General features: G+C 49.0%; 1 protein-coding gene across 1 annotated transcript; it reads left to right on the forward strand.

The window, feature by feature from the left end:
• The first annotated feature begins 5,962 nt into the window (after positions 1–5,962).
• Positions 5,963–10,940, forward strand: LPAR2 (lysophosphatidic acid receptor 2). The gene is made up of 2 exons (XM_009282467.2): positions 5,963–6,701; positions 10,585–10,940. Exons 1-2 carry the CDS (start codon positions 5,969–5,971, stop codon positions 10,884–10,886), a joined length of 1,035 nt encoding a protein of 344 aa, XP_009280742.1. The 5' UTR covers positions 5,963–5,968; the 3' UTR covers positions 10,887–10,940.
• Positions 10,941–11,617: the final 677 nt, after the last annotated feature.

Here is an 11,617-nt window from a genome sequence, read left to right on the forward strand (position 1 = left end):
CAAAAGGATAATAAATGCCTCGTGGGAAGGTGGAAGGATCTACTCTGTCACTTGAGTAAGATGCTTCAAATTTGAAATGACTTCTTGTAACTATAATACTGTTGTGAATCTGTCTAGTTGCAGTAAGAACTTCTAGCTCTCTGTGTTAGGACCAGACTTCTCGGTAACTTGGTGGCTCTCTGGTATGAGAAAGCAAGCTTGTTAAACCATAGATTATTCCCCCCCCCCCCCCCACAAGCGACCCCCGGAACACGCAAGTCAGTGCAACTTTTTGTTTCTTCTAAAAATGCATGTGGAAATCTTGTGAAAGGCCCCTGTGCCTGGTACTGTCTTGTGGGTGGCATCATCGGTCTGAAGGCGCAGAATTTGTAAGCAGGTGGCCATGATAGGTTCTTTCTGAGTTTTTGTAGCCCTCGTGAGCTTTCTGGTGTGATCTTGGCCTTTGGAGGCTGCAGGACGTAGGGGTAGAATTCAGGGAGCCTGGTGCGATTTTTCAGTTCTTGCAGGACTCGGTAGTTGGCCCTCTGCTATCTCAGCCTGCCCTGGTCATCCACCTTTTCTTCTGCCAGTGTCGCTACTGCTCTGCTTCCACTTATTGGCTGCCGTGCTCTGTTAATGTGACCTTGGATCTTTGACCCTATCTCTTTCCCCTTTGTGCTGGGCTCTCTTTGTAAATCTCCTGCCTATTTTGCATAACATTACTTGGCTCTGCCAAGCTCTACCGTGTATCCGACTGGCAGCAGATTAGGGTTGTGCTTGGTGATAACATTGTTCCTTGGGGAACAGATGATGGTAGGAGGAGGGTGGGAGAATAGGAAATTGGAGTCGAATGGAAATTGCTGGGGCCTTTGCAAGAGCAGCAGGCATAAATCAAAATGAATGGATGTTGCAAACTCGGTGGTTTTTTTTTTCCTTCGTAATTTATACAGCTATGGCTTGTTAGCACCAAGTGTGCTGTTGGTATTTGTACAGTACTTAGCAGGTAAGAGGATCTTGGATGTGTCAAGGACTAGCTCGACTGACATATCAGAAATGTGAGCTCTCTTTCTAGCAGTGACACACGCTTTTACCAAGTTACAGCAGGGAAATCCTGTGCCTCAGTTCCCTTTGTGTCTCACGACATCTCCTTCTCCCTGCTTCTTACCCATTTCAAGGTTTCTTGTGTTGCACTGGGCAAGTGTGGCTGCTGTAGCGGATGTAGGGGGCCGCATCCTGACCTGACAGTCCGCTTGAGATGTGGGTGCTGTAGCTGTAGGCTAGGAAAACAGCCTTCTGGTGCCAAGGCAAGACAGCTCCTCCATCATGGGATCACACCTGGTCATTCAGAAGATCTGCTCTCCTCCTGTGGTGGGGCAAAGGCTCTGGGGCAGCAGGTGAGCACGAGTGAACCCTCACCGTGGGGCGAACCGGTGCGGTGGGAGCGTTGGGACCAGAGGGTGCCAGTTCCCACAGAGCAACACCTTGCCAGCAGGAACGGTCCATGAGGGTGATGTTGGCAGATCGGAGCTAACTCGTTCCAGTCAGAACCGGAGGTGCTTGGAAAGTGGCTTTGGCCTCCACGGAGGCGGCAAGGACTCGGGTTACAGCTCCTGGTCTCCTAGAAGGACCCGCCTAGGGGAGGACCCAAGGAGGGACGGGCTCATCGGAGCTCTTGCAAACTTGCCTCCCAGGAGCCAGTGTTTCGGAGCGGTCCGTGATGGGCTCTGGGGCTGTAATGCTTGTCTGAAACTTTCCTGTAAGGCACTTGGCATTTTTTCTTGCTTGGAAAGCACCTCCGCCCTCCAGAGATGGGGATCTCCTTGCTGGATAGCTGCCCTGGTTTCCTGTGGTGGGGAGACCAATGCTAAATGTCAGGTTTGGATGCAGTGGTTGTGCTTTCAGGTAAGGATGCTATTCTCTGGAGTAAAAGCTTGTACTGTTTGTGGCTTAAATATAGCAGTGGTTTGAATGTTTGGCCACGTAAATCTGTGTGCAGTGGACATGGGTAAAACAGGTTGGATTTGAGTCCCTGTGAGCCTTTATAGATTCATTGTTCTGTCTTGATCAACACTGATTGTGGCTATTAGCAGGAGCATAAATTCAGCCATTCATCCCTGTTCACTTCCACACTACGCTGGCTGTCGGTTTGTTCACAAGTGTTGAATGTCTTCCCAGAGCTCGAGGAGCTGACTAGCATTTTCCACTTTTGCAAGCAAGAGGAATTGGAGAAGGGAGGACACTTACACCTTTACTTTCTGTGTAAAAGGACTCTGAACTTACCGTGAACCTGGGGCAGTAATTAACTGAGTAAGAAGGGAGATGGCGTATGCATACAGATAACGCTGGCGAGGAGAAAAGACGCGTTCTGCGCTCACTTTGTGTGGTGGTTCTTACCAAACTGCAAAAGCTGTACTCGATTTTAAGGGGGAGAGACTTGAGCAGAGTTTGAGGTAGCGTGATTAGAGAAGAGTCTGTGTTTGCGTATTGCTCAAGGAACGGGGCCGCTGAATTGTTGCAGCACGTAACTAGACTCTTGTTTTACCGAGTAAACAATGCTGGTAAGGAAAAAATCTTGTAAGATCCTGCTGAGGAGTGTAAGGCCATGGAAGGGGGTTGCTCGGACACTGAACAATAGACTCGTCCAGCTCCTTTGTGCATCATGGCACCAGCCTGACTTTCTGTCTGCTTGCTGCTGTGGGCAGGGTGTCTCTCTTCCCCCAGCGCTGCCTGTTAAATTTTGATTTGTGGCATTGTCTGCCCTTGATGCCAAGCTCCAAGGTCAGTTTTCTAATTGCAGGGTAGCGGTGAAGTGGCACACGAGCTCCTAGGGCCAGTCACAAGCATTAACCTGTCAGTCCCTCCTGGACCCCACCCAGTTCACAGCACTGCACAGATTTAGTTTGTAGCCTACGCATGTTTCAGAGGGATTTGCAACCCAAACTTTTCCCTGCGCTCTAACTGGGTCTTGCCTAAAGAAGCATTTCGGATGTTGTCATTGGGATTCATGCTGAGGAACTGTTTCTCTAGATTTGAGTATTATACATGCAGAACACAGCTCTTTTGTGGGTCTACACAGCTCTAATCCCCTCCCCCCGTAAACATGCCATTGAACCTGTACTTGTGTAATGCTTTGAAAAAAAGTTCACAATTTGCCAGTGAGCGTGCAGTCTTACCGAGGAAGTTTATGGGGCCTGTCATAGCTGTGGAATCTCTAATATTTGCAACAAAATAAGATTGGGCTCTGTAATTTAGTGGCAATACTAAAGCTAGTCTTATCTGGATTTAATTTGTGTTGGTGTCGGCTCAAAAATTACTGAGAATAAGACCTAGATCTATCAACCCATTATTTCACTGCAGTATTTTAATGTTTCTTAAAAATTAAAGCGTAGCGTGAGCTGTCTTTGTGCCATGCTGTGCGCAGGCAAGTTTCTGGGCATCCGCATGTGTAATCTTAAAAAGGTGAAGTGACTTACCTAACTAACTTCAGCAGCAATTTCCTTTTTGATTCGGGATTAAAGCTTTCAAAAATGTTTAGAGGAAACCGTTTTGCATAAGAATGGCCTAGCCTTGGGTTTGGTGCCTCTGGTGCCTCCCCAGATACACCCTACGCAGGTGGTTATCCATCTGCCTGTGATTCACAGCGGTTGTGTCTGTCCTGTTCCTAGGCTTTCCTCCCTTCCTTCTTCCATCGCTTTCCGCTGTTCAAGCCAAAGTTCTCCCCAGTTACCTGCCAAGTCACCACACGGTATCTCTGCAGAAGCCACTCGGTTGCTTTCATCCCCCATGCGACTCTCCTGAACAGCTCTACGCCTTGAGATCTACAAACATCCCATGACCTGAAAAGAGAGGAAAGATGGACTTGTTACAGCACTAGCCCGTGACTCCATCCCATGGGGCAGGCTGATTCCTCCTCTGCCTCCTTTTCCTTTTTTCCCCACCAATTTTTGTAAAAATAATAGTTCCCTATTCACAGACTTTAAAGTGAATTAGTTTGGTCGTATAGCTTTCTCGCCTCACAGTAAAGACAGCCATATGCCAAAGCAGGCTGATACAGAGCCCATTAGGCAGCGGAGATCAAAAGTTCAGCTGCAGGTATGATAGGGTTTCCCGGCTCAGCCATCTTGTTTGCACAACTCGGCATGTGTGCAAGCAGAGGTGGGTGCGGTGCAGGTGATAACAAGCTGGCCTGCCTGCAATGATCTCGCCTCCCTTGCTGCTATGCCGAGAGCTCCTGCTGAAGTGTGCCGGAAAACAGAGCGGTTGCTGCCTAGAGAGTGGAGGAACATGCAACTAAATGAGCTGTGTGTTGGTTTCGGGGCTGGTTGAAGTGAACTGTGAGTCAGGCACTTTGGGTTTTCTCCCTGTCTGAAGAGGATGGCACTCTTGCTGCGTGGTCTGCGTTAAGCTTTCTCTAAAAAGAGGATGACTGTTGAGCTCATGCGAGGACAGGGAGAACCAGTGACTTCATGTGCAGAACACACCAGGGTAAGGAAAAACTGTGTCATTTTTCAGCACCTCAGTGCCGCAAGGAAGGAGGCTCCAAACTGGGTTTGCCCATCCCAGCAGGGACCGCAGCCAGCCCTGACTTGAGATTTCCAAGCTCTTGGTTAGGAAAGGAACACGAACATCTGCTGTGGGGTGTAATGATTGGGCTTCTTCTCATCCCTTGGCTTTGTTCATGGTGCTGTATTTTTTTGTGTGTGTTTTCATTTTTTCATGGACAAGTAACGCAAGCGTCAATTACCGGGTTTAAATTCTGACTCTGTAAGGTAAAACATCGCTTAACCCGCTGCTTCACGTTTGGCTGTCTGCAGGACAGGAAGCTAATTGCCAGAGAGGTATATGGGCTTTCAAAATTAAGACTTAGCGTTATGATCCAGACGAATGGCTTGTCTGGTCTTGCTCCCAGCAGTGCCCACTGCATCAAAGAAATGTGGAAAGTCCTCCTTGAGACTTAAACGTCTTTTCCTATCAAGTTTTTCCACTGAGTTCAATGAGTTTTGAATTGCAGCCTTGTTCCAGAGCTGGAAGGGGAGAAGGGAGTTGCTTCCTGCACAGGTGACTTACCAGTTGATACTCTGGGTGCTGACCCACACACTGTTGCGTAGCCTTGAGGTGCTGCAGGGGTTGCAGATGATCCAGCTCTTCCAGAGATGCAGCCCTGTGGTTGTATGAGCTGACTTCTTGCTAGTTTACTTTTCTGGGCTGAGGAGTTTGTTTCTGCCCAGCTCGGTGTGCTCTTTGCCTCTTGGCAGAGTTTGGGAAGTACTCACCTGTTTTGGAAGGCTCGGCAAGCGCTGTGCATAGAGCAGCGTTCGGAAGCAGCTGTGCATTACATTAGCCTTTAAGCAATAAAACTACCCAGGAAAGATGAGATATGTGTGTTCACTGAACCAGAAGCAGCAGTCCTGGGGACTGCAACAGCTGCGGAGGCTCATAGTCTTCATCAGAGCGTTGTTTAGTGATTGACTGATAAACCTTCTTTGCTCCTGCTTTGTTTTTACATTTCTGAAGTAGGACATCTGGGACAACAAAAATAGTTTTGTCTGTCATCCCCATGAAGCTGCGTGGGCCGGACGGGGAGAATCTCTTATCAGATCTGGCAAACCTTATCTCCTCCCATGAATGTTCAAGGTTTTGCTGCATCCTCAACATGGCTTTGAGGACAGATAAGGACTCGGCCTGTGAGATGCGTAGCTCTGTCTCAAGTACAGAAGCAGATTTCCTGTTGCTCATGTGGTTGGTTGTGTGTTTCAAGCTCCTCCCCGCCTGTCTGTGTCAAAGGCATTATCGTAATGCTCAGCATCTCCCCGGCTTGTAATAGTTGTGTGTGTGTGTGCAGGCACAAGCAGCTAATGACACTCTCGTCCCTCTTTAGGACAGCAGCGATGAAGCACTGTTTTTACAATGAGACCGTGGGATTCTTCTACAACAACAGCCGCAGGCACAAGCGCTAATGACACTCTCGTCCCTCTTTAGGACAGCAGCGATGAAGCACTGTTTTTACAATGAGACCGTGGGATTCTTCTACAACAACAGCCGCAAAGAGCTGACCACGTACTGGAGGACGAAGGATGTCCTGGTGGTTGCCCTGGGCCTGACAGTGAGTGTCATTGTGCTCCTGACCAACCTACTGGTCATCACCGCTATCATCATCAACCGGCGTTTCCACTACCCCATCTACTACTTGCTGGGGAACTTGGCAGCTGCCGACCTCTTTGCTGGCATCGCGTACATGTTTCTGATGTTCCACACGGGGCCCAGGACAGCAGAGCTCTCCCTGAAGACCTGGTTCATCCGCCAGAGCCTGCTGGACACCAGCTTGACAGCCTCTGTGGTGAACCTGCTGGCAATCGCTGTAGAAAGGCACCAGACTGTTTTCACTATGCAGTTACACAGCAAAATGTCCAACCAGCGTGTGATGATCCTGATCTTCTGTATTTGGGTCACGGCCCTGCTCCTGGGGCTCATCCCGTCCTATGGCTGGCACTGCCTCTGTGCCCTGGAGAAGTGCTCCAGCATGGCACCGCTTTACAGCCGGAGCTACCTGACCTTCTGGGCCATCTCCAACCTGGTCATCTTCCTGATCATGGTGGTTGTGTACACGCACATCTTCATCTATGTCAAAAGGAAGATGACACGGATGTCGAAGCACACTAGCTTCCACCCCCGCTACAAGGAGACCATGATCAGCCTTGTCAAGACGGTCACTATTATCCTAAGTAAGTCCACTTGCTGTGGTCAATCTAAATGTTGCTTTGATCCTCCATCTTGGGTTGTGCGGGGCTGGAGAGGTGAATGTGCGCGGGACGACGGGGAGGATTGAGAAGTGATGTTCTGCTTCCCTGGTCTCTGAAGCTGCTGGGGTGATGGCGCGGTGTGGCTGCTGAGGAACTCGACAGTTTCAAGACTCTGTGTGAATTGTGTGAGCTGTAATGGGAGCAACCTGGCAGACAGAGGGGAGGGCAAGCTCCTGAATCTCTTCCCCTCTGACATGGCTGCTCCTCTGGTTAGCAGGGACAAGAGGGACTGTTAGTAATGTGACTTGGTAATCTCTGACTACTGTAAGTGCAGGTCCTTTGGGCAAACAAGAGGCTCTTTTATGTGCTTAACTCTAGTATGCTTCCTCCATAGAAGAGTGGCATGGAATTAGGAGCTATAATCAGGCCTTAATCAAGAAGCAGCACTTGGTGCGTCCTTTATTAAAGGATGGAGAGAGGCTTGGGGCAGATATTACAAGGTGATGGGGAAAGAATAAGGGAGTTGCATCAAAATTCCTTACTGTTGACTGGAACAAAGCACTGAACTCTGTTCAGATTTTTTTTGTGAGCAGCTCAGTACCGGGTCTCGATCTGCTTGGGTAAATATATCCCTGGAAACTCTCAACTCTTAGTTCGAGCTGCTCTCCATGAGCAGGGGATCTCCAGCAGAGTGCTAACTGCCTGTCAGTCTGTCTGCATCCACAGTCTGTAGTGCAAATAGAAGCAGATCAGTAACTGGAAGTGGTTGGTGCTTGATGGTTGGTTGATACTTATTTGGATATGTGCTGTTCTGCGCAGTGCCGTACATCTAACAGCAGAGGCTGGTGCATGCGTTGTGCTTTCAACAGCCTATCACTACGTGATTTCTTTAATCTCATTTTTGTCTCATGCTTTAATGGTCTAGCAACCTTTCTTTAAAGTGAAATAAATCAACGCGCTCAGATCTTCCGCAACGCAGCTTGACTCTGGGCTTACAGTCACAACCCCTTGCTTGCAAATCTTTCCTGATAAGCGCAGAATTTGCTCCGTCAGGGAAACCTTGCAGCTGCAAACAAAGACTACTCCCTTGCAAACTCCTGCTGGCAGAGTGGGCTTGGCAGGGGAGGGGAGCAGGGTGGGAGCAGTGGGGGGGGCTGTTGGGCTGCTTGGTGTGTCCCTGCTCGGGGGCATGCCGGCTTGCCGGGTCTTGTTGCAACGTGTGAGCGCTGAAACTAGAGTTTTCTGCCTGTTCCTGCCTTTCCTGTGACGTCTTCTCCCCTGCCTCGCAATCGCTCCATTGCTTGTGCGCAGCTGGGAGTTCATTACTGCCTCGGAGCTGATCAGATGCAGCACAGAAGGTCAGCGGGGCTGAAGAATGATTTACTTCCTGTGTTTTGCACAGTCCACAGTGGAGAGAAGTTGTCTTGTTCCCCCTTTCCTTCCCGAACAGTATTGGAGGGTCACCCCGTGGTGTCAGCAGAACTGCTTAATTTTATGGGACTTCACAATATCAACTGGAAGAGGGGTCAGCAGGATGGGGATGCTGGCCAAGAAGGAAAATACAGTTCATGCTTGGTGCGTCACCTTGTTTTGGGCGATCCCTTTGCTCTTGGTGTCCTCCCTCCTGGCTTGGCCTGCCTGCCTTTGTCTTCTGCCTTGAGTGAGGAAAAAGCTTGGGTCCGAGGAAGCTCAGAAGAGTTGCTGTGGTTTCACAGTGAATTGGGACTGGTGTCTGAGGATGGACAGAGAGGGGAGGAACCTAATGTGGAAAGTTGAGGCACTCAGGAATTCATCAGGCCTCTGGGACTCTTGTAGCCCAAGGGTTTTTCCCTTCCTCTGCGGGGCAGTGTTGGAGAGAAGCAGCAGTCAGTTCTGTACAGGTCCCTTGCAGAGAAGGGAACAAGGGAGGGAATTGCTCAACTTGGGGAAAATACCTTTCCGTTCGGACTCAGCGTACAGAAAGTTGAGACTGCAGAGGGTTTTTTCCCCTCCCTGTGAAAGCCCTGGTGTAATTCCTCCTCCACCCTCGTTCCCCAGCCTTCTGCAAACTTGGACTCTGCACAGAAGAATACTTTGCGCCTTATGCATCAGAGGGTGTAGCTGCTGGTGAGCATGCGAGGAAGTCGAGGGTGCGGTAGGAGCTGTCTCTGTGTGCCACTTCATTGCAAGGCAAGGTAGCTGCGGTTGATAATCCTGCAGGTCCTGGCCATTAGGAACAGGTCTGGGAGCTGACCTGGAAACCAGTAAGTCCGAGGTACATCTGGAAACGAGTAGCAAATTTTCCCACAGACCAGTTGAGCGATGCAGGGATATCATAACGACCAAACCACAGGGCAGAGTCCTTAGTGACCACGCTGTGTTAGACTAGTAAGAGTTCAGGCTTCTTTCTGAGTACTTTAGCTTCCATTAAGGAGCAAGGAAATCAGCTGGATTTGCAGGCAAAGGCCCAAAACTTTTTAGGTAGCTCTATTTGCTTTTTCCCCCTCTCATCTTTAATGTTCCTCTGGCTTTACTTTGTGCTGCTGGAAGCCAGCCTCTAGAGAATCTGGCTTGCCTTGTTGGATGCTGAAAACCTGGCTTAAAAAAAGTTGCGTCACGAAACAAGGAGGTCCCCTTTCCTGCAGGCTCACTCAAGATAGAAGTATTGGACCTTCCTTCATGACAGCCAGGAATCTATTTTGTATATTTGCTAAATTTAAAGGGGGCAAAGCTGTGTCTGCAAGTGCAGGGAAAACTGCCTGGCCCAGCTGTGGTGGCTGCTGCGCTGACCTTCTGGGAGCACGATTTGCTTAAATAAAAAGGGTTGCATGATGTAGTGGCCTGAAATCAGCAGGGAACGCTCCCAGAAATGCAGGAGTGTTTCTCTGTGTTCCTCTGACTTTTCACCAGTGCAGCATTTCCCTCAATGACAGCTTTACATTCAGCCTCCCGGTTTTGGTGCAGCTCCTCCGGCTGCTGTTATTCCCTGACGGATGTCTTTCAGTAAAGGGTGTAGTTGCAGAGTTCCCAGTAAGTCTGTTTTCTTCCACCCTTTCCCAGAAGACACAGCAGGGTGCAGCTCCTGTGCTTTAAGATACAACCTTACGCATGACCTCCAGGAGCACTGATGGGCAAGTGCTCTGTTTACGTCAGCCTTAAAATCATGACCATAAAAAGGGGTTTCGGAGCTGCGGGCACCTCCCACTTCGTCATGCAAACAGCAATTACCCTTTTGCCAAAGAGCTTTGCAGGTGGCAGCAAGCACATAGTATCAGCCCGACTGAATCAGTGGGGGAGTCCGTCCAGCTCAGTCCTGGTGTTGGCCAGTCCATTGCTTGGCTGTTTTCTACTCAGCGTATAGCTGTGTGAGAGACACTTCCTTGGACTGCCCAAAGCGTTGGTCAGGACTCTTCTAAACTCGTACTGTTAAGTAAAGCCCCCGTAAACTGCATGGACAGTGGAGATTATTTCATTCAAGGTGCGTTACTCTGACTCTTCCCTCATTTTATGGCCTCTTCCCCCTTTTGGAGGGAGTGGCACGTAAATAGGAAATACGGACGCTTTATCTTCACTCTGTAAATGCAATGATGGGGATGAGGGGAGGTAAGTGGAAGTACTTGGAAGTGTTGTTCTGAGTGAATGGCGTGGGGGAAAGGGTTGGGGGGGGAAGAGGGAGCCAATGCCTGCATTTCTAGTATTTGCTGGTTGAATCCTTGGTCTTCCTCCAAAGCAAAAATATAGAGTGAAACTATTTGGGTTTTTCCCCCCCATTTAACTTTTTTCCACAAGATAAAACACCAGTGATTCTACTGAGCATCTTTATGGTGAGTGAGTGGGCAGGGCCAGGAACCTGCTTCTTCTCTAACAGGGCTTCTTCTCTCCCCAGGTGCTTTTGTCATCTGCTGGACTCCAGGACAAGTTGTGCTCCTCCTGGATGGCTTGGGCTGCAAGAGCTGCAATGTTCTAGCGGTGGAGAAATACGTCCTTTTGCTGGCAGAGATCAATTCGTTGATAAACGCTATTGTCTACTCTTACAGGGACAACGAGATGCGTAGCACCTTCCGGAGGATCCTCTGCTTTGTCTGTTATAGGAATTCCAAATACACCCCCACGGTGGTGAAGTTAAACACCACAGACCGCAGAACACTTTCTCAGAACGGGCACTTTACTGTGGATTCCTCTATTTAGCTCTTGATCAGCGAGACAAGCACGGCGCTGAACGGCGGCCACTTTCTGAGCAAATGAGCAGAGGCTAGGAATTCCAAATACACCCCCACGGTGGTGAAGTTAAACACCACAGACCGCAGAACACTTTCTCAGAACGGGCACTTTACTGTGGATTCCTTCTATTTAGCCTTGATCAGCGAGACAAGCACGGCGCTGAACGGCGGCCACTTTCTGAGCAAAAGAGCAGAGGCTAAGAGCGACCTGCTTCTAAAGCAGTGGAGACTCCTTTTATGTGCTCAAGCATAAATATTTCTATAGAATACTTGTCATCGATAAAGGACAAGATGCTTTTAAGGAACTGCTGGATGGTGCGTTATTTAGGACAGATATACTTTGAGTAGTATTCTTATTAAAGACTGCTATTTCTAACGCAAAGTTGATTTAATTTAGCAGCATCTAGAATTATGCTATGTGCAACAGGAATCTCATGTGATCTCTCAACAAGCAAAGTATTTTCTTGGTACTTCAGTATTACTGCCTCCAGAAATAGTCGTTCCAGTGGTAGCGTACTCCAAAGAGCTAAAGCTCTTCAGCTTTACGCGTTGCTTCCTAAACAGAGCTGCTTAGTGTTTCCCCAGAGAGTCTTATTCAGGTTGTGTTCCACCTGCTTCAGAAATCATATTGCTCTTAAGGCCTCTTCTGAGAGGAATCTGTTTGAATTGCTTCCTGAGAAGCAGATTCCTGCTTTCCTA

This window comes from Aptenodytes forsteri, unplaced genomic scaffold, assembly GCF_000699145.1.
Source record: "Aptenodytes forsteri isolate BGI_AS27 unplaced genomic scaffold, ASM69914v1 Scaffold390, whole genome shotgun sequence".
NCBI classification, from domain to species: domain Eukaryota; kingdom Metazoa; phylum Chordata; class Aves; order Sphenisciformes; family Spheniscidae; genus Aptenodytes; species Aptenodytes forsteri.

Bases quoted from the DNA above. Each gene is read 5' to 3' on its own strand.
- LPAR2 (XM_009282467.2), top strand. From the start codon at position 5,969: ATGAAGCACTGTTTTTACAATGAGACCGTGGGATTCTTCTACAACAAC. The intron at 6,702-10,584 runs GTAAGTCCACTT...TTCTCTCCCCAG, and splicing joins GACGGTCACTATTATCCTAA to GTGCTTTTGTCATCTGCTGG.